A 27,544-nucleotide genomic window follows, 5' to 3' on the forward strand; every position below is an offset into this window, starting at 1 on the left:
TGTTTAAAAACCCGGAAGTTGCAGCAGGGGAAAAAACGAGAAATAAAATCAAGATCCACTGTGTTTCCGAATGACTTGTTTTCGTCTCTGTTTTATATTTTTTAACATGAAAACCTTATGTTTGCGTTTTGACGGAAGATTTGAGGGGGGTGTCTTCCAGTTACAAGTAGCAACGAAGGGAAGCGAAAATAAAACGCTACTTGCTCGTTCAGTTTTATTTCTTGGCTCTTTTCCTTTAGTTTTATTTTATACACACTCACCAGTCATAATATTAGGTTCAGAACACACACGTGATCTTGTCTCTTATGTTTGATAGTTCCGCTTTAATTTTACTTTGGTTAGTTTCCGGTAACCTAACCAAGTTGTTTTCAAACTCGGAAGTAGCTGCTGAAGAGAAGCGAATTTTACAAATAAGTGCTATGATCTTGCTCATATTGTTTCGTCTCTCTCTTTTATCTGTATACGTTAATCTGTTCCACCTTTTTTTATTACTGTGTTTTGACTGTTTAGCCTTTGTTTTATTTTGGGCTTATTTCCGGTGACAAAATGACTCTATTTCATAGTGTTTTATCTATGTTACTCCAAAACGACCTCTTGTGTATTAAAATAAAAGTATGTACACTAAAAAAATACATATATTTTTTTTATTCTGGTCTCTAAGCCTGGCACACACTTACCGACACTCATGCCAAATTTGATCAATTCTCCTCACACCTTCCAATCAAAATCAACAAAACACAGATAATCTGATGTCTCTAAAATATTATCCTGAGCGATTATCTTTTGGTGTGGGGTGTGCTGAGGGTAATTTTTTTTCTCCCGAAAATAAAATCTAGTTTGACCACAATAAACACAAAATCATTAACTTCTCTAAACTATTTGAATTAATTGGACATAGCTGCATTGACTGGACTGCACAAGTCATCCATTCCAGCGCAGTGAGGAATACTAAAACATCCGGTGAGACTCAAAATGGTTTCCTTCCTGTGTTTATGTCAGTCTTCATGATCCTACTGCAGGGGGAATCTCTTTTTTTTTCTGCATTCTTACTGGAGTTCAGCTTTTATCTCACTATCAAATATGCGTAACTGTAAACAGTACGTTTAAAGTATTGAGATGGAATTGTGCTTGCTTGAGAGGCAGTGGCCAGTCTCCAATGCCCATCATTACACATAGTTATAGGTCAGGATTAAAGATGGTCGGATGAAGGTGGTTACATGCATTTTAAGACTGCTTTCACTTGATTTAAGGCAAATTTCATTTGTTATTGTTTTACAGTCATAGTACAGTTATTAGCAGTTGTAGTTATTCCTTTAAAAGTGGAAATGAACGTACTACACAAATGCAACAAATCCAAATAAAGTGCAAAAACGCACTTGTCCTTTGAAATAGAGAAAATAAATGCTGCAACTTGATTCCTGGGTGACATTTTGTCTCCCCCCAAATAAAGATACAGTAAATACATTTTAAAAATGAAGAAAATGACAAATGCACTTGTATTTTTCAAAATACATGAAAAATCTAAACCAAAATAATAATAATAAACGTGAACAAAACAAATAATTCGTTGTTTGTGATCTTCCGAGAGCGAGACTTACACCGCATGTAAAATGTCACTAGAAGGCGGAGGAAGGAGGCGGGGGGGGGCGAGCTTTGCCCACTTTTGACCCACATCACTTAAGTTGCGCCTGTCGTGCGCTTCCACTTGCGCTCCTGCGAGCGATGCAGCTGTAGTCATGCCGTGTTTTTTCTGCGTGTAAACTTCATCTTTTTTTTTTTTCAAACTAGTTCACGCACCGTCCGTTCGTCATGGAGTACTGGAGGCAGTGCGCCGCGTGGCTCATCGGCTGCAAGGTGCTGCCGCTCAACCATCGCGTCACCGCGGACACGGCGCAAGTGTTCGACCTGGCGCAGACGCTCCGCGATGGCGTGCTGCTCTGTCAGCTGCTCAACAACCTGAGGGCGAGCACTATCGACCTGAAGCACATCAACCTCAGGCCACAGATGTCCCAGGTAGCAACAATACAACGCTACTCCACAATATATGAAATGAAAGGACATGCCTATATACTATCGCTGGGAATGTGTTCGTATTCAGGTATTTGGTCAACAGTATCAGTCGTATCACGTGATTGCAGAAATTGTGCAGTATGTATCGGAAACCCATTTAACTATCTGCCAAACTGCTCCTTGCTCTTGAGTTCAACTGAATTCACTGCCACCATGCAGAGCTCACATCTTAAATTTCTGCCAGCAAGTCAATGTAAAAAACAAACAAACAAACAAACAAAAATCGTCTGAAGTACCGGATATGAAAAAAAAGTAAATTGGGTCACTCGCATCTCAAGGCACCACTGGAGAAAGATTCAAGACATTAAGTCCAAATCATGTACATTTAAGGTGTGCCTTTTCTGTTCCACAGGAGAGAGTATTTTTGTAGGATGACCCCAGTTTAAGCAATTGTGGCGGAATCAATCTCAATAAAGTGACTTAAAAAAATGCCCACTTTATCGCCTGTCGGGAGCTCCTAAAATATCTCCAAGAGTAATCCTTCCTCTTATCAGGCCATGTTAAATGGCAAATATATAGTTGCACGTTAATTATTGTCAGGAGATGATGTGAAATTGTGTGGTCAGTTGAGAATAGCCCTAAGATGCTGCGGTCAGGTTTTTAGCGCGGCCCTCTTGTGCGTACTCACTAGACTGTGATGGCAAAACAGTAGGATAGCCCGTAGCTGTAGGCCGCGTACGAGTGAAAAAAAAAAGCATACGTGTGCGACCCCCTTTCACGGTGACCCGCTATCTGCCCTGTGTGGAAAGCAAAGCATCAGGGTCAATGGAGCTCAGTGTTGTGGGACAAACAAGCCTCCCTCCAGCGCTGCTTTTGCCAGATGCACACTTGGACTTTTTTTGTAGGAGTCCAAACACGCACACAACTACGGCAAGCCTATTTATCCTAATAGTGTTCTTGTACAGGTTGCCGGGAGCCAATATACTCACCCACGGGTTCATTGTGAAATCGGTAGTCTTACTCCCCCCCGTTACAACTACACCTCATTGAATACAGTGAGCAGGCTATATAACATGTACACGATGTATCAAAACGATTTAATACCTGACAATTTCCTGCCATCACTGTCCCAGTTTTTGTGCTTGAAGAACATTCGCACCTTTCTGATGTGCTGCTGCGACGTGTTTGGCATGAAGAAAAGTGACCTGTTTGATGCCTTCGACCTGTTTGACGTGCGTGACTTCGGAAAGGTGACATTCAGATTGATTTAACCCCTTCATTATATTCCCGCACATGCTTTTCCGTTATCATCTTGTGCTGTCTCTCCAAAGCGTGGCAACAGCTTCAAAGCCGGGTGCTGGCATGCCTTTCCTATGCTATTTTCTTTTCGTTGAGTTGAGGTCCAAAGAAGCTTCCAGTTAATCTGATAATCCCGCACACTGCAAATATGTACTGTACCAGGCATCTTGTACAGTACCGTATAATCCTCGTCAAACAACCTTCTGGCAAGGTGTCAACAACACCGCCACCTCTCAGCGTGTCAGGTTCATCCTGGATGGATAAAATCCAGCTGGGATGCTTACAATTTAAACATGTGGAAAAGGTGTGTTGCTGGGAGGTTTTTTTTTTCCCCCTAGAAGGGAACATGTGAAAAATCAGAACCAGGATAATCCACTTTTTGTCAGTGATGCCAACTGGAGGTCGAGAAGATGCAGCATTAGAACACTGATGACAAGATGACTAACCTACATTGCAGTGACCACTGAAAAACATGCTTCGTGCTACTACTACTACCACTATTACGACAACTACAACGATTGAAGTGGAGTTTGTGTATATTCATACAATTTGACCCTGTCACTCCATAGCAAAAAGCTTTGGAAAAAAACAATAATTGACCCCCCCCCCCCTTCCTCCCTCGTATTGGAGACTGGCTGTGTTGTACAAGTCCCGGTGGCGACAGACCACAGTGGTTATTTTATCCTCCACTGTCTTGTTCACTTTTTTTGAATGAAGCAGACGATAAAATTGAATAAATATCACACATGCTGCAGCTATTTACTTTTTTTTTTTGGGGGGGGGGCATAAATAAAATGATTTTCTGACTTTTTACGAGTCAAATAAAAGAGATGCGTCCCAATACTTCTGCGGCACCCTCAAGAGAAGAAGTCAGTCCGGGCTCTTGTGAAATGGCATCATCTCTACTTCACAGTCAGATTTATTTATTTTTTTAAAATCCGTTCTGTGTTTAATGAGTATCAAACTGCAAAGAGAACATACTGCTAGTGCACCTGGTGGACAAGACGCCACGTCAGTTTCCACACAGGAAGCTGAATGCGGCCACTCTGTCTGATGAAAACCTCATGAACCGCCTCTTCAACTCATCAACTCTTGAAAGTTTGAGAAGCTTTGAAGGAATTGAATAGAAGAAGCAACCGTGAGGAAGACTCCGGCTCATTTTGCTGTTGAATGCTACGACTGTTTAGAAAGGGACGCTAATATTAAATATGACACCCGCGTGGTTTTGTTGCGAATCTAAGATGAACCAGGGGCTTCGATGGATGTTGTTGTGGCCGGGTGGATGACAATTGTTGGCAAAGCTAAGCTAAAATGCGAAAGAAGGCTACTCAAGCTGTTTCATTGTTCTGTATGTACAGTTTTGAATTCCTTGTGCAGTGTCCTCCTGCATATTTCAGATTCACTTCTTTGATCATTTATATAGTCAAAGATAGTTTCTCAGGACCTGCCCTCTGGTATTTGCAGATAATTTCACCTATAAGCTGTTTTTGTGCTCAGGCCGAAGCTTTGTCTAATGTTTTGTATTTTTTGTTAAAGTATTGCTTTGCCGCTACATTGTGCCAAGGAACTCGATGAAGTGAGGGGAGGAGCTTCATTTCGACAGGCCATTGCCCTGTCTAACATAAAAGTAGTGCTTTGCTGCCATTTTGTGGCACCTCTAGATCATGGAGAACTTTTTTTGATGTGACTATATTGGAGGTTGCTATCATTGATGTATTCAACACCAGTGCGGGTAGCGCATTGTGAAACCAACGTATTTCCCCAGAACTTTGGAGCTGAGTTTTGTGGTTTTCAAGCACTTGACTAAAAACCAGTCCTTGTTTCAACTTGCGTGGAAGGTTGGTTTTAATGTCAATGTATGAATAGACACTCAACAGTATATGCTCTAACCTTAAAATTGACATGTTTCACCAGGTCATGGACAGCCTATCCAAACTGTCATATACAGCAATAGCCCAGCAAGGAGGATTCAAGTAAGTTGTTGTTTTTGTTGTTGGGCTTCACACAAGCAATGCCACAACACCAAAGAGCGTTTAACAACAGCTAAATGCAGTGTCACCATGTTTCATTTGAACTCTGGGTTCCACTGATTGCCCCAAGTTAGGAGACCTCAGAGCCCCACCAGATTTCTTGAATGCATTCAGGATTCAAACCTTGATTTCTAGACCACGATCAGAATTTAAAAGAATCTATCTATCCGCTCATTGGAAGCCAGTGTAATCTTCAAATGTCTTCTTTGTCATTCGCAGGCCTTTCCCCACAGAGGAGAGTCTAAAGGACGAGGACGTTTACAATCACCTGGAAGACCTGATTGAGTATGTATGAGGTGTCGCCCCCGCGCTCTCTCTCTCTGAGGGTCTATTATCGCTGTTGGTAGAACATAATTATGTCAGCGCGTGTCAGAACCGTCTCGGCCCATCATCTTGGCTCTCCGAGGCGCTGCTCTGTTTGTTTGCTATTATCAAAGGAAATGAATGAGTTTGCATGACATGCCTATTAAAAATTCTTGAGGGGTGGGGGGGACAACTTCCACCAAGAGAGTTTGATGCGTTAAGGCCAGTCATGCCAGTAGGGGGCGCAAATGATTCACTTTATAGTTGGACCTTCACCACACAAGTTTTGTCCAGCTCTGACCTTGTGCGGGTGGGTTTTTGGTTTTATGTTCAACAGCGAGTCGTCAGACTTAGCTTACACACAATGAAAACGCAAAGACATAGCTCAACCTTAGTAGCAATCATTCTATCTTCGACGGACCCCTGAAAAGGGCCCAAATGACCGTAAAATGGCCACCACAAACCAAAATGGCAGACTTCCCATGTTTTTTTTTCCTTTTTCTTTTTTCTTTCTTTGCTTGGCTTCTTGAGACTTTTCTGTGGGTCTACTCCTGATAGAGATGCCTACCGAATTTCAAGTTTGCATGTTTTTTGTTGTTGTTGGGTTTTTTTTGTGGGTTTGTAGTGAACATGCCATGGAAGATGAGGAGGATTTGTACGCGACTGTATACACCCTGGAAGAAGACTATGCAGGGGGAGAGATTTATGAGGACCTTATGAGGACCGAGCAGCAGGTACACACACACACACACACACACACACACACACACACACACACACACACACACACAAATTAGTACAGTACAGTTTACTGTATTGCTGTTAGCAGCTCGCTGAATGTACTTTTTAATCCCTTTGTTAAGATTCACAACGAGCCGCGTTTCTTTCCAGAAGCAGGTCGAGATGTCAGACGTTCGCAGTTGCTGCCTCTCCGAAATCAAGCAGACGGAGGAGAAGTACACGGAGACGCTGGAATCCATCGAGAAGGTACCCGCGTTGCCTGTCGGATCTTTGCGTCACGCTCAATCAAGCGTGCAGTTCTTTCCGTTGCGTTGACCTTTATTCTGGATTGGTGGACACACAATCAAGACAATATTTTAGCTTCAATTGAGATTTGAAAAATAAATGAATAAATAAATCTCACCACATACAATAAATTGTGGTGTTGCAATTCAGCTAATTTACATAATACTGTCACCACTGAGTTTCTCCGGCCATGATTTGCTAGCAAGGCCGTAGCTAGGCCATTTATCTATCGATCGATCGATCTATCTATCTATCTATCTATCTATCTATCTATCTATCTATCTATCTATCTATCTATCTATCTATCTATCTATCTATCTATCTATCTATCTATCTATCTACCACCCTTTGTGCGAGCACAGCGCGAAAGGCTAATTGCGAAGGAACGACAAAGGAAATGACACACTGCCTAGATGGGCTTTATTGACTGATTGCTTAACACTTCAAAATAATGCTCATTAGCCGGCTGAACATTCCCAAACGTGCGCAAATACTTCAGGCGTGGGGTCCCGAAGAGCACACGTCACACATACATACTTGGCACACGCGCGTTGGCAATCCCTTGTGACCCCAATTGTATGATTCATTCTTATTTGTATCCAGAAATTCTGACTGACCCACCTTACTATCTATCGGAGGCAAATCTAGGATCAGAGGCTCCCAACTATAAAAGACACATGTTACTGTTTTTTACATTTTTAGGGCGGCACGGAGGTCGACAGGGTTCGACACTTTTTATGTTAGTGGTTATCCAGTGGGTTATTTTACGGTCCCCGATGATCATGCCTTTCGTGTTTATCTAGCAGTTGTTCCACTTTTTATGTTAATGTCCCATTCTTCCTGGCCCTTGATTTGCAATGCCGCCGGCTTCCGTTTGAGTGCTGTTATGAATTAATACACATTTGCATTCATATTGTTGCCAGCAGGTTGGATAATGATGCTGTTGTGTGTGTCTTCTCGCAGTATTTCCTCAACCCGCTCAAGAGGTTTTTCTCCGTGGCTGAAATCGACCAAGTGTTTGTCAACATCCCAGTGAGTTTTCCTCTTGTCATATGTTTGGAGGATGAATGAAAAAAATTGATTCTTATTCTTATTTTAAACATTTCACTGCTTTCATACTCGCCGCAGGACTTGGTGAAGGTTCACAAGAGCCTGATGGCTGACGTTCAGGATTCCATCCTGAACAAGAACGCTTTGAACCTCTACCAGATCTTCATCAGCTACAAAGAGAGGTATTTCACCTTTATTGGAAGGAGCATCTCTGTGTGCTGTGCGATTGGCTGGCAACCGGTTCAGGGTGTCCCCCACCGACTGCCCGAAGACAGCTGGGATAGGCTCCGGCATGCCCGCAGCCCTTGTGAGGATAAAGCGGCTCGGATAATGGATGGATGGATGAATAGCGAGGCACTGCAGAGACCCCACTATTCGGATGCAAGCCATTAAGAAGTCAATTTTGCCTTACAAGTACCATTTCACAGTGGGTTGTATCACTTTTGTCTCACAGACTTCTCATCTATGGCATATACTGCAGCCGCGTGGAGATCGCCATCGCCGTGCTGGACCTCATCTGCAAGGAGAAGGAGGATATCCGGCTCAAGCTAGAGGTCAGGATTTTACAAGCTCATCTACACCGTGCTCATCGCGGCGGCATGCATTGTTCACCAAGAAATGTTCCAGGAGTTATGGTCACACTTGCACTTGCAGGAGTGTTCCAAGAGGGCCAATAACGGCAAGTTTACCCTGAGGGACCTGCTGGTGGTCCCTATGCAGAGGGTCCTCAAGTACCACCTTTTGTTGCAAGTATGGAATTTTCATTGAAGGATTTTGGTCATTCTCTTTTCGCATCGTTCGTATGCTTTGTAAAATGACTTCATAGGGTAAAGGAACCATATTTGGTGACTTCATTCAAAATAAACGCTTCAAAAAAACACTTCAAAAATAAAACCTTACAAATTATATTTTATTACTATACACTTCATTAACTCAAAAAGTAGAACACATACTTTTCATCAAATATGTAATACGTAAAAAAAAAAAAAATTAAAAACAAATACGGTGAAAGTGGGTGAAATTCTTACCGCTCTATATTTAACCACTAGGGGGAGACTTTCTCCACATTTTGGCTCACGGTCTCAGTCACGCCACAGAAACATGCAATTGTACGTGTTCAAATTAAATATGTCCTTAAATAAGTTAAATGCCATAATTGATTGTCATCATTTGTTAAATCATCGGGCATTTTTTTGTATCCTGATTGCTTTATGTAAAAAAAAAACAAAAACAAAAAAAAAACGTTGCCCAAGGACCAGCTTTTAAAGTGTAAGAAAATAGAGTAAATACTCCCCCATTGGGCTCGTTCATTTGCGTTGACCTTCACAAAGTCGTCCTCAGGTGTCGTCAACAGATGGCCGCCCGCACACACACACACGCCCTCTCCTTCCATCAATAACGTCCCACTGCTTCTTGCTCGAGAGGATGGCGTGTGCATGTGTGAATTGAAATTGAAATGCACTTCATTGCAAATTCCCTCAGCATCTTAAGGATTAACACTACACGTGTCTTGGGTTGTATTTGGCTTTTTAGTCGGAGTTTTTTTTCACTTTATTTGAAAAGTTTTTTATTTTTATTTAGAAGATTCAAGTTTAAAAAAAAGGTGTGTTTTTTTTTCTGAAAAAAGTTATAATTGGAAATGGAAGTTGTTACTGGTGGTTGACCTAATATGTAACTATGCGATTGTATCTCATTTTTAGGGGATAATATCTCATAATTATGATATTGTATCTCATAGTTGTAACTTTTTTTTTTTTTTTTTTAGACATGGGCAACAATGTGAATTGTCCCATTTACACCTTCTCTTGCTTTGTTTCTTTACCGACAGAAATGACCTTCCGTATTTGTGGGAATAGTTTGTTTATTTTTCTAAATACAACGATCATAACCTTACAAGAGTATAGTTATATTTTTATTTGAAAAACTTGATAATTACGTGACTTTTTTTTTCTCTAATAGAAAATTGTCTTGTTTTTTTAGGGGAAAAAACATGCTGAATAAAGTTGTAATTTTCAGCTAAATGTAACATTGTAAAAAAACAAAGTTGTAATTTTATGAGATTCAGGAGCAAGAGTCATAATTTTAGGAGAATGTAGAAGATGAATATTTTGGAAGATGATGTAATTTAGAAGATTAAAGATGAGAACAAAGGTTGTAATCATTCTGCTAAAATAAATTGTGATTTAAGAGATTTTTTTATTTTATTTTTTTAGGAGATCAGCATGATTAGCCATTAAAACTTAGCAATTAGGTTCTGTCATGTTTTTACGATGGTCGCGGTTTGACACTAAAGTAAATAAATTATTTTCTCCCGCAGGAGCTTCTAAAGCACACTCACGATGCTGCAGACAAGAGCAACCTGAAGGTGGCGCTGGATGCCATGAAAGTAAGTAGAAAAGTGAACAGTGATCCCACAGATTTGTAGTTCGCAGATTGTTTAAAAAACGATTAAATAACCTATTCTGTGTTATTTTCTTTAAAACTCCAACCTTGATGCCAGGCAACTCTGTTGAAGTGAGTTTCGGAGCTTCATTGAGTCAGGCCATAGCCTTGTCTAACAGAGAAATAGTGCTTCACTGCCATCTTATGGCATCTATCGGCAATGACAAACCTTTTTGTGCAGGCATCAAATCCTCACAGCTTTTCACTATTTGTGGCGTGGCTCGGTTGGAACAGTTGGGGTTCTCTGTCCCTAATATTGTGGCCACTGTCATTATTTTCGCATCTGTCCAACTTCTCCTGCACTTAAGACAAACGAGACTGTGTATCAAATGAAGTGTCCTGTGTGTGTGTGTGTGTGTGTGTGTGTGTGTGTGTGTGTGTGTGTGTGTGTGTGTGTGTGTGTGTGTGTCTCAGGACCTGGCTCAATTTGTCAATGAGGTGAAGAGAGACAACGAGACACTCCGGGAGATGGACCAGTACCAGCGGTCCATCGAGAACCTGGTAGGTCTCACGCATGTAACATTTTCATTCAGATCACGTTTGTGTTGCGAAGAAATACAGTCGAATGTGTTCAGGGTCGCCCTGTTTAAAAAAAAGTCTTCATTGAGCAAGGAAACATCAGCTGGTGATAACAATATGGTAATTGTTGCTGGCAGCATCGAGCTAGACAAAGGCCGGCATTCATGCCGAAAGGTATAGAAACCAGCTCAATATTAATTATCGGTTGCTTCTTTTAATTATTTTTGTATGTTTTGATTATGCAGTCCAGTGTCAGGGCCACGCTGGAAAGCAAATGACATTAAAAGTACGGTAGTTGGTAAATAGCTGTTTTGATTTTACAAGAATGCAATTAGATTTGTCTCGAAAAGCATTGTTGTTGTTGATTATTTTCAGACTAAATTATGCTGAGATGAACCCTTTTATGCCCCAATAATGACAACCTGATAAACTGTAGTAACCGCTGTCCCTGAAAGGGTTAATGTCGAGAAAAAAGTTTTCTATTCTGAGTTATTTTGCAAGCATCAAACTCATTTTTAGGAGAAAATGGAGGAACCTTATGAGTACCTTTCTTCGCTTTTTAGAAAAAAGTCTTTTGTTATATACACGTTGTACAACAGCTTCCTTCTGTTTTATGATTTATTCCTATCATTTTTTTCTTCTTTTTTTAAAGTGTTCTATTGCATTACAATACGTGGCCGTATGTTATGATTTTATGGATACATAGCATTTGCAGCACAAGTGTCATATTTTTTTTATATATTGATATATTCTGATCATAACAAAAATAATCTGCTGCTGTACCCGAAAGAACCAGCCTCTAATCCGCTACGGTCGGCCGAGAGGAGACGGAGAAGTGCGCATGGTGTCCAACTTTGACCGCAGGAAACTGGACAGGTTTGCGGAGCGGACATTTTGTCTTCATCTTAACACTCCAGCCGACCGAATTGCCGCGGCCTGGTTTTCAGACACCTATTTTTGTTTGACGTGGCCGCCGTGGTCTGCAAACGACGCGGCGACAACTACGAGATGAAGGACGTGCTCGACCTCAACGTCTTCAAGATCACCGACAACCCCATGTCGGACAAGGAGGGCAAGAAGGTGATCTCGCTCTCCGTTTATAACACAATATTTGATGAGGTACACTTGCGCCATATCCTCAAGTCAAGAAGAATGATCCCTTTCTTGAAAAACCACGCCATGTCATGCTACAGTTGACCTCCGACTCCCAATCCCAGCTCACCTTTAAACACTCAACGTAGCAACGCAGACGAGAAAAAGAGCAAGTCTGCCGCAAACGCGGCACGCCGCACGGCATAGCGAGTGATGAACGCGTGCGCTGATCAGAGGCTGCTCACAGCAATATGTCATTCGCCGCTAAATAAAACTTCAGAGCTCGGATGCGGAGTAGCGGCGGCGGCGGCGGCTGATTTAACGCTCGGCGGAGCCCTAAAAACACTTGTGGAGTTCACGGGAGGGGTGGGGGGGGGCACCAAAAATGGTGAGCGACGGCTGAAACTGATTTGATCAGATGTGACACCACAAGCTGCAGCACATCAGGGGCTTGGGACAAGTGGGGACGCCGCGGAAATTGATCCGCAATATGTCTGTGGGGGGATGTGTCGGATCACACTGGAGAAACTTCGGAACGTTAATTTTTGGGGGTTTTGTGGAAGAAATATGTTTGAAAACATAAGTGATTCCCAGCCAGAGATCATCAGGTGTGACAGGGGAAATGATCCAATTTCTCTTAATTGGACTAAAATGGATTTTGTTGACCAAAAATAAGGCGGCTTTGTTCATCGACACTATCTATGCGAGTGACTTACAGTGACTGGCAGAACAGTGAAATGCTCTTCCACTACTCGAATACTGTAGTCATAGAGTCATTTTGTGAGTAAATTGAACCAATTGGTCCGCGGTGGACGGGGACCGTCGTGCACCAAAACATTTTTGTCATTGGGTCATCAAATGTGGCCCTGAAATAAAACAGCTGTTTGGGATTCTCTCAAAGGCTACCACGCCCCTGATATTGTTGAATATATTTTAAAAAAATTTCCAAGAAAAACAGTTCTTCTTTTCACAAAAATAATGTCAAATTTTTGGAAGGAGTTTTTTTTTTTTTTTTTTTTTGGCTGAGCACTTTTTTTGGCACAGTTTTTTTTTGTTGATAAAAGAAATGTGTTTTAATTTTCCATGGATAAAAAAAATCACAGTGCTATGAGTATAAAGAAATACATTTCGTGACAAAAGTTCTGTGTTTTTTTGAGAAAAAAAAACTGTCATTTTAGCGATCAAATCTAAATTTAGGGGGAACGACTTTCTTTAGGTAAAGGTTAGGGAAATAATAATTTCTGGAGATTGAACTCAGCAACTGACCGTTTTTGAAAAATCGTTTTCAAATTTCTGATGGATGTCGTTGTTTGTCGCCCCTCACATAGTGGTGTTACGGCTTCTACGTGACGCACCAGCAAGGCCACACCAGCTTTGAGCTCTTTTTCAAGACCAGGGAGCTGAAGAAGAAATGGCTGGATCAGTTTGAAATGGCCGTGTAAGTGTAATTTTTTTTAAAAATTACAATTCTGTGTGTCTTTTTGTTGGTCATTGTTTGCATCAGAGGTGAATCAAGTCGCCACAAATTGTACTTAATGTTGGTCACGATGGTGGTACTTGGAGGGAGGAGCCAAGTATTTTCGACAACGCCTTACTCTGACTAACATTTGCCCGCTATCGCTACCCTGCCAACCGAGCGACTCGAACAAAAAGAATGATATTCAGGTGTTTTATCTCCTCCATTTGGCGGACCAGATCGAACATCCGACCGGCTCTGGCCAACCATAACGGTCACCAGTTCAAGATGCACACCTTTGACCGAATCTCCTCATGCAGCTTTTGTCACTTGCTGCTCAGGTAACACTCACGCTTTCTATTCACGTGTTCATCCGTGACATGAGGATGACATCAAATCATGTCAAAATGTGTCTCCGTGCAGGGGCATCTTCAACCAGGGCTACGTTTGTTTAAAATGTGCACTGGCCGTCCACAAGGAGTGCCTTGGTCAGCTGGGACTCTGCAGGAGGACAGGTGAGGACAACCTTTACATTTTTTTTCTCACCCGGGGCTCACCTTTTGTTCCCTCCGCAGAGTCATCCAAGCATCGCTCCAAGGTAAGAAGACCTCCGCTGTTTTGTCTTCTTCCACGTAAGCATTGCTATTTTTCATATATGGATATATATGATGATGGTCTTTCCTCAGTGATGAAAGCCCCCCTAAGTGTACCTTATTCTTAATGTCTGTCCACCATGATGACTGTGACTCATATCGTTTAGGTTCCACTGATCCCGTCTCCCGTCTCTCCTCAGGAAGGCACAGCACCTCCAGATCCAGGTCTGTTTGTTTTTTGGACATTTATATATATACTGGAAATTGAAGAGAATCAATCAACCAAGCGATGATTCGAATTTGGGGCACTCGTAAGTCAAGGCATCGGTGTAGCATTTATCCACGCCGTCGTCAAAGTTTGTCCGTGGCACAGTTGCGGCAACATCTCACTTCGCTTTGTTTTGTGTAAAAGGCTCATGTTGAAAATATGAGCATGTGAGGTGGAGCGGGGCAGTTAATAGGTTCCTCAGGGGGTCTGGATGAAGGCGGGTGACAAAGTGGGCTTGTCGTCTGCCCTGGCATGAGCGCTCCGTCTCCACCTCAGAGCCTGACGCCAGCGGCTTTTTTTTTTTTTTTTTTTTTTTCACCCCCCCCAAATCAAATCATCTGCACCACGTCATAATTCTGCAGACCCCCCCAAGCTGCAGCTCGCAGACCCGCTGGTGAACGGCGGATTCCCCAGGGCAATAACGTAATCCGAGACTACGGTGGCGCCCCCTGCCCGCCGCATGGCGCCCCGCTGTGCGCCCGCACGGGCGATGTGATCGAGCTGATGTTCGCCGACTTGCACAGCTCCTGGTGGCAGGTGCGTGCGTCTCTGCGTGTGCGTGCTTCACGCCACTCTTCGGGGAGGGAGAACGTGTCACGGCGCAGCCTTGGCCCGCACGCGACGTCCTCTGCAAAGTCGCTTGTTTGAGTCCGCGCAGTGCGTGCGTGTCGCTGTGATGTCACAATAACCGAGGAGAAAAAAAAAATGCTGGCGAATGTGAAAAGGAGGACACCGCATCGCTATTGAAAATCTGTTCTGTTTTTACTAAATTGCCTCGGCGTGGGCTTTAATTCGTATGATTACTATTCTTTACCGCAGCCTTCATTTCTGTATTGTTTTTATCCGCATCAATCCAACACAAGCAAAATGAGTTTCACCAAATCTTTGACTGAAATTACTTTGAGAGTTCATGACTACATCACCTTTTGCTAGTTTGCCTTCCTTTCTTCATGAACATATGAAAGATTAATCATTCGATTTCGCTTTATTTCTTATTACTAACTCGCTCTTTCAGGGGGCTTTAATTATGACTCCAAAAGTTTGGCTACACCTCAGCCTCAGCTTCCCCCCCATCTGAAATATCAATTTTCACGCTTGAAAATTCCTAAAATCATATTCTTGGGGTGGGCTACACCTCAGCCTCAGCTTCCCCCCCATCTCAAATACCCATTTTCACGCTTGAAAATTCCTAAAATCATATTCTTCTAGAATGCCAACTTTTGTTTGTATGTATGTACTGTATGTTAACCCTTTCAACAAATACATTTTGTTATGATGTATAGAGTTGTACAAATGATTTTCAATGAAACCTCGTCAAGATATAAGTACTTACGAGGTCATAAAAAATCACATAATTCTTACGCCTTGGTGGAAGTCTGCACTCCCATCTGTCACTTGAACGATGACGTAAAGCGTTTATGGTAACGCGTGACACACGGGTCATGTGACTCCCTCTTTGCTTGGTCAGATGAAATCATAGAGCGGCATTGTATGATGTCAGCGGCGAGTTGATGAATTTAGAGGCTTTCGCGGGACAACAACATGCTGGCCTTTTTTTCATGGTGGGGGCGGCAGCTTCTTCTTAGTGAGGCCAATGATATCGTTTGACCTTTTCTGTTTTTTTTTTTTTTTTGAAAGGCCACTGATTCATCCTGGCTGTTGGCGATGGCATTAAAGCCTCATCCGCCATGTTTGTCCGTGTTGTGGATTTCTTCATGAACATATGAAAGATTAATCATTCAATTTCGCTTTATTTCTTTTTACTAACTTGCTCTTTCAGGGGGCTTTAATTATGACTCCAAAAGTTTTCACCGTCATTTCTTTATTGCTTTTATTGGCGCAGATCAAAAACTTCTTTGCTGATGTCCATGACATTTTTCTTGATTGAAATCACTTTCATTCTTTTATATTATTTTACCATCCTTTGTTGTTTTTATCGGCATGAATCAAAAACGAGCAAAGTGTTTTCAATGAAACCTCGTCAAGATATAAGTACATACGAGGTCATAAAAAAATCGCATAATTCTGACGCCTTGGTGGAAGTCTGCACTCCCATCTGTCACTTGAACGATGACGTAAAGCGTTTATGGCACACGGGGCATGTGACTCCCTCTTTGCTTGGTCAGATGAAATCATAGAGCGGCATTGTATGATGTCAGCGGCGAGTTGATGAATTTAGAGGCTTTCGCGGGACAACAACACGCGGGCCTTTTTTCCGGCCTGTTTTTCATGGTGGGGCGGCACCTTCTTCTTAGTGAGGCCAATGATATCGTTTGACCTTTTCTGTTTTTTTTTTTTTTTTTGAAAGGCCACTGATTCATCTGGCTGTTGGCGATGGCATTAAAGCCTCATCCGCCATGTTTGTCCGTGTTGTGGCAGACCTCCAATGAAAAAATATATCCGGATCACAGTTTTCAATCGTCGGTGCACTGTAATGCCACTGAGGCAATAGGTTGACGGCAGGTGGCGGCGGGGGGAAATAAATAAAACCCAACCTCCTCAAAATATGAAAAATATTTTTTCTAATTGGGGGAAAAAAATCTGTGAATGTGTGAACTGTGAGTTGGATGTCCATTAGGTATGAAAAAAACAAAAAAAAAAGCATTTTCTTCTGATATGTTTTTTCTTGTGAGGTTTTCCTTCTTATAAAATCGTAGAAAGGGTTCTGTCAGTCGTCATCATTTTTTCTTGTGAGGTTTTCCTTCTTATAAAATGGCAGCTTTTACTGCAGACTTAAAACAATCGTACAATCTCAAGTGTCATGTTGGGTCAAAAGTCGAAGGATAAAAATGTTTCGTAAGACACGTTTTAAAAATGGACAGGGGGTGGGGTGCTTGATTAATACTTAATGGAAGGTCATTCCAAAGGGAAGTACCGGAAACAGACAAGGCTTGATCCCCACTGAGGCTCCGCCTAGTCCTCAGTCACTCCAGTAGCGGCTGGTCCGCAGACCTGAGGCACCGCGGGCAGGCGCGTCGGGAGGTAAGGTGGAGCGAGACCATTTCAAGATTTCAAAACAAATAAAAGTACCTTTGAATGAACTCTCAAATGTACAGAGAGCCGGTGAAGCGAGGCCACAATTGGGGTTATGTGCTCCCTCTTACGAGCACCAGTTAATTAATGCCAGAAATAATGCAGTACTTTTCCTAATGTAAAATGTTGGCCCAACGTGGTCCGCGGCCAGACTTGACCAACCTTTGCCATTGGAGGACAAGACTGTACCATTTGGGGTTGGGAGTTCATTTCCCTCTTGACACCATTGTCAAAACAAGAACATCGTAGGACAAGACTGTACCATTTGGAGTTGGGAGTTCCCTCTTGACACCATTGTCAAAACAAGAACATCGAGCAGAAAAACAGACATTGATGTTGTCTTCTAAATTCAAAGGTTACTGCGAGGGATTTGGCTTCCAAACAGAAGCACTTGTGATGACAATTAAAGCTCCACAGGGTACCCTTAATCTCGGGCGTCCCCGGCGGCGCCACAGGATAGAATTACCTACCCGACCCCCCTCCGCCCCCCCATCTCCCCATCTCGATCCGCCTTCACACATCCACCCTCCGCCGTTACCCAGAAGGCAATTATCTCCGTCCCGCTGGCACAGCAATACAATCAATCACAGTGATTTCATTTGATCCTTCGGCGGGTGCCTCCTGTTTATGCTGCTCGAGTAATGCGTTTAATCTTTTTAGCACGCGCTTATCCAGGGCATAACAAATAGAACCAAAAGAGCTTGGATGAAATGTTATTGCGTAGAATGAATCACAGAGAGTCTAATCGAGTTAAACCGCCAGGCTTTTTTTTTTCCACGCTCTCGCCCAAAAAAGTGCGATGGACAATTGGAGATGAGTCGATGAACAAAAAAAAACAAAAAAAAAACACGTAAAACGGGAGTCGGTGGGGACTCCGTTTTCTCAATTAGCGCTAACGACGGCCGCTTTGTTGACTTAAACGTTTACAAATGAACTCAGTCTGTCGCAATGAAGTTCACAAGATGGACTGGAGCGTCACTTTGGAAGGCAGAACTCTGCCAAGGATATCTGGCATATCATACACTCGAAGCTGAAAGTCAGACGGTCCGAAACGTCGAAAAAGTCAGCGTTGAAACCATTGTCACGACAGCGAGACTTCAGCTTAGTGAGCAGTTGAAGTATGTGGTGGTTTTAAAACTTGGGGGCTGTGAGCTGGAGTTTGGGGGTCCGCAAAATAACTTGCGCGGACATAATCGAGAACATGCAAACTCCACGAGGACGGTCGGAGCCTGGAATGGAACCCTTGCCAGCCACATTTTAGTTACCGTTTCACTTGGGGGAATGGGGAGGGTGGGTTATGACTGAAACCATATAAAGAAGTCAAGAATAACCGTTGATTTAACTATTGCTTAAGTTTCTATCATGAGGGGTTTGGTCACAAGAAAAGGTTTGGAATATCCCTCTTATTTATTTCATATGAGCATTTAAAATTTTGGCAGACATTTTTAGAAAGGATCATGGAATTTGACATGTTTGAGCTGCTTTGCGGGCCACATGAAATAATATAGTGGGCCAGATCTGGCCCCGGGCCTTGAGTTTGTGCGGGCCACATGAAATGATATAGTCGGCCAGATCTGGGCCCCAGGCCTTGAGTTTGACACCTGTGGCTTTAATCCTCTCTTTGGGAAAGTGCAACATGTGCCCAAAATCATAGCACTTGCGATAACGTTCGCTAGCCAAACGCAAGGCAGTTACGCTTCCTTTTTCTTGCCTAATATGCTCCATACAATTTTCGTGACTCTAACAACGGTTCATGGCAATCGGTTGTATCATTTTTTTTTCTTGTATCATCCTGCAAGCAGGCAATCAAATAAATACCTTTGCATCCAATTCCTCCGCTAAATAGAGATAAACAAGAGTGTCTGTGAAAGTACAGTTTGTTTGGTCTCCGCGCTGCTTGCGTATTCACTGGTGCAAACGAGTCTCCCATTATTTCGGGGGCCTAAACGAGCCCCTTGTTGTGACGCGCTACAAATCAAACTGCCGGCAGAGTCGCGAGCGTAATTAACCGGGCGCGGGCTGCAAATTAGACGTGCCGCTTGTTGCGCACTAATTGCCGAGGATTTATCCGCGGCGGTGTGGGAGGGAAGGGAAAGGTGAGGAAGGGGTGTGATTGGACGGGGAGTGCGCGGGACACATTTCATGCGATTTAATGTCCCGTCCTATTCACAGGGCAGAATCCCGGCGAGCGGCAGGATTGGCTTCTTTCCCAGCGACGCTGTGAAGCCTTGCCCCTGCGTAAGTGTGCATATTTTCTCGCCGATCAATACGCCGCATTAAGCGTGAGCGAGATGCATTTAGCCAAGTAATGGCCACTATTGACGTCCGCGGCGAAGAGATGTGCTTTTCCATTACATGCCTGCGCTCCTGTTGAGGTCTGATTTGAGCCCCCCCCCCAACCCCTGCTGTGCCTCCACGATCACATTAGCGAGCCTCTGACCTCCATGCCTTTCAAGCGCAATGAATCGAATAATAACCGTCGTGTTTCTTTTCTTCTTCTGCGACGTGCCAGCTACCCAAGCCTGTCGATTACTCCGCACAGCTCTGGTAATAACACGTGAATTCTCAATTACGTGCAGTTGTTCACATTCACAATGACTTGGCGGTGCTTTTGCAGGTTTGCGGGGCCGATGGAGAGGTGCCAGGCCGAGGAGGAGCTTCAGGACAGAGGGAACAGCACCTATCTGGTTCGGCATCGGAGTAAAGAATGCACAGAGTATGCCATTAGTATAAAGTAAGTCGTCATTGTGGAAAGGATTCCCTTTTCAATTGGACTTCCAGGAATGGTTTTGTAGGATTCCGTAGATGGATCTGTATTTGAGTCACTAATGGTGTAGCGCAGGGGTGTCAAACTCATTTTTGAGTTACGTCTTCCTTCAAAGGGCCGTTATGACAGTGAAACCACAAAAAAATGTTTAATCGCACCTATTACTTGTATGGGTAACAAAATTATTGCAAAATCTCAACGTCATTTATTACACATTAATCACATTTGACATTTCAGTGCATTTTTTTCGCAAGGATCATGCAAGTTGACACACATGATTTTCTTTCAGGGGGCCACATAAAATGATGTGGCGGGCCGGATCTGGCCCCCGGGCCTTGAGTTTGACATCTGCGGTGTAGCGGTACACTCGCATGACTTGTGTGCGGGCAGCGTCGGATCAAGTCAGTGCGGATGGTTGTTCGTCTATGTACGTTCCAAGACTGGCTGGAGACCAGTTCAGGGTGTAGTCTGTCTTTCGCTCGAAGTCCGCCGGCAGAGGCGCCAGCGCGGCTACGACACTCGTGAGGCTAAAGCGGGTTCAGATCGTGGAATGATACATTTTTGAGAAAAAGCTCTGCATTTGCCAGGATAGTTCAGTTTTCGATAGATCCACAGCAGATGGAACTTTGTTGATGGATCACGGTTTGCTGCTCCTGATAGAACGTCCAAGATCTGTCTTGGACTGGACTTCTAGGGTGGACCCATGGTTCACTCAAAAACTCTGTTCTTGATTTAACTTCCTCGATCGTTTAGTGTTGGATAGTTTAGTGTCGGGTGGCCCCGTGATTGACTGGTTAGCATGTCGGCCTCACAGTGCAGAGGTGCAGGGTTTGATTTGTTACATTTGATTGACTTATTTTTTTTCTACGTTCTGAACAGGTCTTGCTTTGATACAAGTTTGCTATTGCCCGGGGAAGTAATGCTGAGACCCGCGTTTAACCTGTTACGAAAATTGACCAGAGAAGCATGATATGTCTGTTTGAGGCCATCAGAGTAGGTGAAGTAGCATGTGGCTCACCGCCCACGGTTGTTTTTGTACTCTCTGTTCCGAGCATTTGATTGTAGCTTTGCAGCCCACGCAGCCAATGCGACAGCCGCTGCCGCGTTCGGCGGAAGACCTTGTGTACGGCCTCTATATGTGTCTGCTGTATGTGATTGCGAGGAAATAAACTCGAAAGGGAGAGAAACTCAGTGCCCGGCCGCGCACTTTAGCTTGTGTTTAATTTGAGCAAAAGGGATCAAGTGCAAGAAGTACAAGCGTCTCTGCAGTGCGACCCAAGTCGAAACTCAATCTGTGAATTTGCCTCGTGTGACGACTAGAGTCTGAGAAAGATGTAAAACTACAGCTGTCTTAGATGTCTCCCTCCTCCAACACACCTCATTTAAATGATCAGCTCAGCAGCTAGCTTAGCGAAAGCTTGAAAGCGATCCTTTTATTGTGAAAGTTGTGCTTTTATTTGATCTGCACACGTGGGCGCTTGTACAAGAGAGGTAACAAGTAAGCACCACGACTCGCATCTGCAGTTTTGCCAACTGGGCCACACTTTTGCTCCATGAAGTGACTTTTCCGACAGATCATTTGCAACTACCTGCAACCTTTTAAGAAACCTGACCAAGCAGTCGTGACTCAGTGACGTTCAGGCTTTGAAGAAGAATTTCAAGCATTTTTGTCACATTTTTCTTTGATTCAATTCAAATGCTATTATTCTCTCGGACGTATGTGCCACTTGGTCAACTGCGGGCGCGATAAAACATTTTTCAATAAACCACTGTAATGTTAGTCATGCTTAACAGAGGATAATGATCGTTCGTATGCCTGAAGATTACAACAGTATATTTTGTGTCAACCATCATTTATCTTCAAATAATGTGTAATTCTCTTTATTTGATGTTTAGTTTGACAGCCATTCACGCTCCGCGAAACTGCTGCTTGTTGTGACGCGACGCAAGTTGAGCTCACTGCCACCACTCGACGCTCATGTCTCAAATCATATCTCGACGTTTTGTGCACAAGCTAAAGTAAAAAAAAAAAATCTTCAAATACTTCTAAGTCAGGTCACTTGTATCCCGGCGCACCAATGTACCTGTATTTGTAAGCTTGATAACTGGTTAGTTTGATGCGCAAAGTAACAGGAAGGTTAAATCTGACCGCATGTTAAAACAAACGTGACAACATTCTGCCATTAGCCATTCGTCTCATTTGATGTGAGTGAATGTGGAATGCTCTAAAGAGGTCTTGAGTGTGCTCTCGCAAGACCTTCGTGACTTTCAACACGGGAGGCCGGGCCTGACGTTTGGAAGCGTGTCTCGTTGATTAGCAGCCCATGTCTTATTCATCCTCGCGCAGGTTCAACGACAGAGTCAAGCACATTAAGATTCTGACCAAGGACGGCTGCTTTTACATCGCAGAGAGTCGACTCTTCAAAACGCTGCTGGTAAGGCTCCGAGGTGCTCCACAAAGCGTGAAACTTGAGTGGAATCCTGTCTATTTGATGTCGTTCCGTTCAGAGGGTTTTGTTGCCAATCACCGCAGAATAACACCATCATTAAAACATGCTAACTAGATGAATAAATCAATAAAATAAACGAAGTACAGTGAAAAATAGGGAGTCGTGAGTTGGTAGGTGGTAAGTAGAGCATTTTCTGTTGCTGCAAAGTGACAGTAGGCGTATTGGGGGGGTGTACACTAGCTCCTCTTGCTAGCTAGGTACACTTGGTAAGTAAAGTACACTGAAAAAACTCTTTTGTTGAATATATTTGCATCCAGATACATTTTTAAAGTAGACGGCACATCTCTCTAATGCGACACACCGTTTTTTTTTTTTTTCCAGTATGTGTTGTTAGGTAAGTATCATAGGAAGGTAGTTCCAGTAGTTAGTTATAGTAGCATGTTAGCAGGTTGGTTGATATTTACGGTACATGGATGTTGGTAGGTACAGTTGGAAGGTAGCTCGACAGGAACAGTAAATTGGCAGGTATGAAGGTACTGAAGGAAGGTAAGGCACACTAAGTAGTACAATAGTAGAGGATTAGGTAGTTTGCGAAAATTACCTGATTAACCCTTTCAGGGACAGCGGTTACGACAGTGGGTAGCTTATCGTCTTATCAGGTTACAGGGTGAATGAAAGGGTTAACATGTCATTCGGTGACATGCGTTTTGGTTTCCTTGCAGGACCTGGTGAAGTACTACAAGCAGCACTCCTTAAAAGAAGGCTTCAGCAGCCTCGACACCAATCTTCGTGTCCCTTACCGGGAATGCTATGACGGAAGCTCATCTTGGGCCATTAGCAAGACTGGCAGCGGTGAGTGCACCCTCGCAAAAAGACTTCGCCGCAGAGACTCTTGCGTCTGACAGCTGTAGATGCTCCCATCTTAGAGCAAATACGGATGCTGGGGGGGAAAAAAAAAATCTGAATTCATTTGATGGCACTGTCTTGTGGGCTTTTGTGGAGAAATTCATTTTGCCCGTGAAAAGCCATCAGGGGTATGTCAACGCGGTGTCTTTGATAACAAGCACATTCTCGAAGGAAGGAGTGAGGAGACGGCAGGTAGGCAAGAAGTCACTTTAATGAGGCGGTTAGACAGACAAGGGATGATATGGTCAGAAACCAGACAGATGGCTGAAATGGAATGTGACTGACTTTAATGAACCTCCAGTTGTTGCATCTGCATAGATCCTTAAAGGTTGGCACTGTAGGCAAGTAGCTAATGCGGTTAGGTGACAACAGCGTGTAGTAGGGCTGTGCGATATGGACGGAATTTCATATCTCCATATTCTTGCCTGTGATATCTGGATAGCGATATTACTCTGGGTTCAGTGCAAACTAGAAGAAGAAAAAAAACAACCCCAAAGGATGGGAAAAGTTCTTCTTTTTTCCCCAATCATGATGTTTTCTGAAATAGTAGAAAAAGAAATCGACCAATAATAAAAGTGAAATGAATGGAGAGGCATCCTGGCAGCTCACCAGGCATCGCCAGAGTGCTCCCAGTTCGAGGTCGCCGCCCCAGGCGGGCAACGGGAGACCCACCATTCATGACCGCCATGCCAGATAGCACGCTGCTCGCCTCTGACACGCATGCACAATTTTCCTGACAGGACATGACATGTCACTCGCGCAGCCAGCCGAGTAGAAGAAGAAGAGGGAAAGAAGAAGAGTGAGTGACACAAACCTGAGGGAAACCCCGGGTGTCGTGGCGGGAATATTTCCGGGGGAAGAAGTTTGCAAATAAAAAGCGCAGGAGGGAGCTGGAGTGAAAATACGTAAACAAGCACCATCGCTAGAACAAAGCTAACGTTAGCCTTTTTGTGTGTGCGCGTGCGTGTGTGTGTGTGTGTCTGCACATCCTCACGCGGCTTCAAAGCAGCGGCGCCATTCAGCGACAAGACGCCTTTACAGAGGCGCTGCTTCCTCGGTGCATTCTGGGATAGATTATTATTGCCTTAAGTCATCCGCCCCCGTAGACTTAGAGCGAGATTGTGTGGGCACCGGCTTCCGTGGAGAGACAGATGCCATGCCAAAAAAAAACAACAACAAAAAACTGAAATAAAAATAAATAAACACAATCAAAAGAAGTGCTTATGGACAAAAAAAAAAAAGAAGATGCTGCTGCTGCTCTGCCAGACAGGCATTTATTTGATGAAATGCATGTGTACAAATAAAGGCATCACCTTGAGAAATTTGCCTGGCCACTTGTTGCTTGGCAGAGTTCAGAGGGCACGAATGTAAGTGCCCTCATCGGTCAATGAAAAACACGTACAACTCTGTACATCATAACAAAATGTATTTGTACAAGTATAAAGAGATGCGAATCTTTAATCTGTACTACAGTGGACAGCTTATCATGTTATCAGGTTACAGGGTGCGTGAAAGGGTTAATAGGCTCCTCCTCCCAAATATTTGCTCGGCTACTTGCTGCTGGCTGAGTTGAGAAAGCTCAAGTGTAACTGCCCATAGGCCAGTGGGGGAAAACAAACGCACGAATCTATAAGTAACAATAAAAATCCAAATCTCAAAGCCTCACCTCCGTAGAAGCCGTCCGCAGTCATTTGCCGGCCTAGTTGTTGCTAGGCAGAATTAAGAGGGCACAAAGACAACTTCTCTATAGGCCAATGAAAATACAACAATAAAACAAAAAAAAAATCTATTCAGAACACCAGAATCTGACTGGACCAATTTCAAAGTCTCACCTCAATTGATGCCTCTGCCAAATGTTTACTTGGTCACAAGCGCAACTGCCCTGGAGGCCAATTGATTAAAAAAAAAAAAAAAAACAGATCTACACAAAACCCATCTGTAAAATTATAAAAAAACGTCACGTTATTAAACCCCTTGCCCATATATTGGTCTGTCCCCTTGGTGCAGACTTCCACTCATTCTTCTCTCCCACTCAACATTGCTTCCTTTGCTTGTTCTTTGACTTTGCCAACTTTTCTCTCTCTCTCTCTCTCTCTCTCTCTCTCTCCTTCTCTGTGCACTCCTGTAACCCTCTGCCTCTGCTGCTCTCTCTCTTTCTCTCTCACTCTGTCTTTTTGGGCTGTGTTTGTGTGTGTAGTTGCTCCCGGTGGTTGCAGCTTTGTTCCTCCCTCATCCTCTCCTTTCTGGTCAGGTACAGCTACATGGCCTTTCTCTGCTCTCCAGTCTTGCCGCATGACTTTTTTTTTTTTTTTTGCCACTCCACGAATAAATAATGCAAAAAAAGTGTTGACATTCAGCAGCCAGGATTTGGCTTAAAAAGAAAAAAAAAGGGACATAGCGAGGAACTATTGTTGGTAGTCTGTTGGTGTTCAAAATATACCCAGATCAAAAATAAGAATAATAATAAAAATGTAATAAAATTAATTTGAGTTGAAAAAGTACTGTATGTTTTTATCACACAGCAAAAAAAAAAAAAAAAAATCTGCTCAGCCCCTTTCAATTTTATTGCAAGCTAAAACCGCACCCCCTGAGGCGCATGAATAGCCTCTTGACAAATTAGAGTTTGTGATATATAATTTCCCCCGTTTGATACACGAGCTAAACATACAGTTAGCATCAAATTTGGAAAAAAAAAAAATCTCAATCTTCTGATGTATCGTTTCTGTTCATGATAGAGTATAATCGATACATGCGCTTCACTACGGGTGAGCTTTAACTACGAATGGACAAACTAGCGATATTGAGACGTTCTCATATCTGTTTCAACGTATCGATCCGCTCGGCTCCGACATCACTTCAACTCTTTGAACTTTGTTGCTAACCAAAACATCGGCACCTACTCAACAATCTGTGTGCAGTCCGTTTGGCATGTTGTAAAGTTCAATATTGCTTTTATTGTCAACAAGTAGCGCTCCAGTACAGACGCTGAAACGCGGTTACATCCCGCTCGGAAGAAATCCTTGGATGCGACCTTCCCTGCATGTTTTTTTTTTCAATCACATTTTCGCTCACAAAATGATCGCATGTTTAAGTTCCCCCGATGACATCCGCCCCTTCGTGGTCCACCAGTGTTTTCTCCCAGGGTGGTGGCCGTGGCCGTGGCTCGCTACGACTTCAGCTCCAGGGACCCGTGGGAGCTGCCTCTGCTGCGGGGGGACATGGTCAATATCTACTCAAAGATGGCCAGTGGCTGGTGGAAGGGGGAGGTGGCCGGAAAGGTGCGCCGCAATCTGACTTCGGCTACCCGATTCCGATTGTGTTTTTATTGCACTTACGGGACCTGTATCTGATTTATTGATTAGATAATTAATAAACAGCAAAATCTGAATTGAGCAATGAGACCTGCAGTCTGAACATAGTTTGATTTTGTATGCTTACTTACAGGGTGTCTGCAAATCCTTAAAATGTCTTGAATGAACGTTTTCCTTCGGGCGCTAAAAGAAATGCCATACACGTACTTTCGTGGTACAATGGTCTGTTTTCGTGTTCTCCCAAATATTTCCTCACAAATTTTTTTAAACATACAAATAAATTAATTGAAAAATTAATAACCAAAAAAAAACATATGCTGCAATGTGTGCCTACAAATTGTTTTTTTTTTTAATTTTATTTTTTTTAATGATATTATCTGCTACCGATCTTGCTCTGTTTCTATTATAACCCGTGCATGCGTTGTGTGTGGGCTCTTGTTTCCAGGTGGGCTGGTTTCCTTCCACTTACGTGGAAGAAGAGGACTGACTCAACCAGCGGATGGATGTCCCATCCGTGTGACCGTGACGCTGAGTCGCCTCCCCCGCACGCCACGTCTCTTTGATGTCGCGGGGAGAAACTCAAGAGGAAAGGGCCGCACCCTCCAAACCTTCGCTGGCAGGACTCTTATGCAGAGCACATGTCACATCACGGATCTGTATCTGGACTCCCCCCCCCCGTCCCCATACACCCCCGCCTTCCGTCCTCTCTCTTTGCCTACTCACCTTGTCTTATTATTGATGACTTGGTGGGCTGGTGTGAACGTTGCCTCGGTTGTCGTCATGTTGTGTTAGCGGGGAAGGCTCAGTCAGCCGACTGGAGGGCAGACACGTCCAGCTGACGGGTGCCAGTCTGATGCTGGAACTCTCTTGTCTTCACAAGTCGGGTAAATAAAGGGAATATTTAATTGAGTCGACAGAATCCAAATTTTGACATATCGTTTCAATTTCTGATGATGTTTTCATCCATAGCATTTTGAGCGTAAAAACTG

The 27,544-nt window shown here is 43.4% G+C and overlaps 1 protein-coding gene across 1 annotated transcript; it reads left to right on the forward strand.

Moving 5' to 3' along the window:
• Window positions 1–1,696: 1,696 nt before the first annotated feature.
• Window positions 1,697–27,467, forward strand: LOC109507356 (guanine nucleotide exchange factor VAV3-like). The gene is made up of 28 exons (XM_019856723.1): window positions 1,697–2,013; window positions 3,159–3,260; window positions 5,224–5,282; window positions 5,559–5,624; window positions 6,268–6,376; window positions 6,534–6,629; window positions 7,632–7,700; window positions 7,797–7,900; window positions 8,173–8,272; window positions 8,373–8,468; window positions 10,036–10,104; window positions 10,575–10,661; window positions 11,470–11,555; window positions 11,627–11,759; window positions 13,100–13,209; window positions 13,467–13,568; window positions 13,651–13,742; window positions 13,803–13,859; window positions 13,988–14,049; window positions 14,503–14,625; window positions 19,294–19,359; window positions 19,634–19,668; window positions 19,739–19,855; window positions 22,236–22,323; window positions 23,061–23,190; window positions 25,442–25,495; window positions 26,374–26,522; window positions 27,001–27,467. The coding sequence occupies exons 1-28, from the start codon at window positions 1,810–1,812 to the stop codon at window positions 27,040–27,042; spliced, it is 2,607 nt and encodes an 868-aa protein (XP_019712282.1). The 5' UTR covers window positions 1,697–1,809; the 3' UTR covers window positions 27,043–27,467.
• The last annotated feature ends 77 nt before the right edge of the window (window positions 27,468–27,544 follow it).

This window comes from Hippocampus comes, unplaced genomic scaffold (assembly GCF_001891065.2).
Source record: "Hippocampus comes isolate QL1 unplaced genomic scaffold, H_comes_QL1_v1.1 scaffold105, whole genome shotgun sequence".
Classification (NCBI taxonomy): Eukaryota; Metazoa; Chordata; class Actinopteri; order Syngnathiformes; family Syngnathidae; genus Hippocampus; species Hippocampus comes.

Coding starts and splice junctions, on each gene's coding strand:
- LOC109507356 (XM_019856723.1), top strand. CDS start 1,810: ATGGAGTACTGGAGGCAGTGCGCCGCGTGGCTCATCGGCTGCAAGGTG. Junction 10,662..11,469: donor AGCGGTCCATCGAGAACCTG/GTAGGTCTCACG, acceptor TGTACCCGAAAG/AACCAGCCTCTAATCCGCTA. Junction 13,569..13,650: donor TTTTGTCACTTGCTGCTCAG/GTAACACTCACG, acceptor GTCTCCGTGCAG/GGGCATCTTCAACCAGGGCT.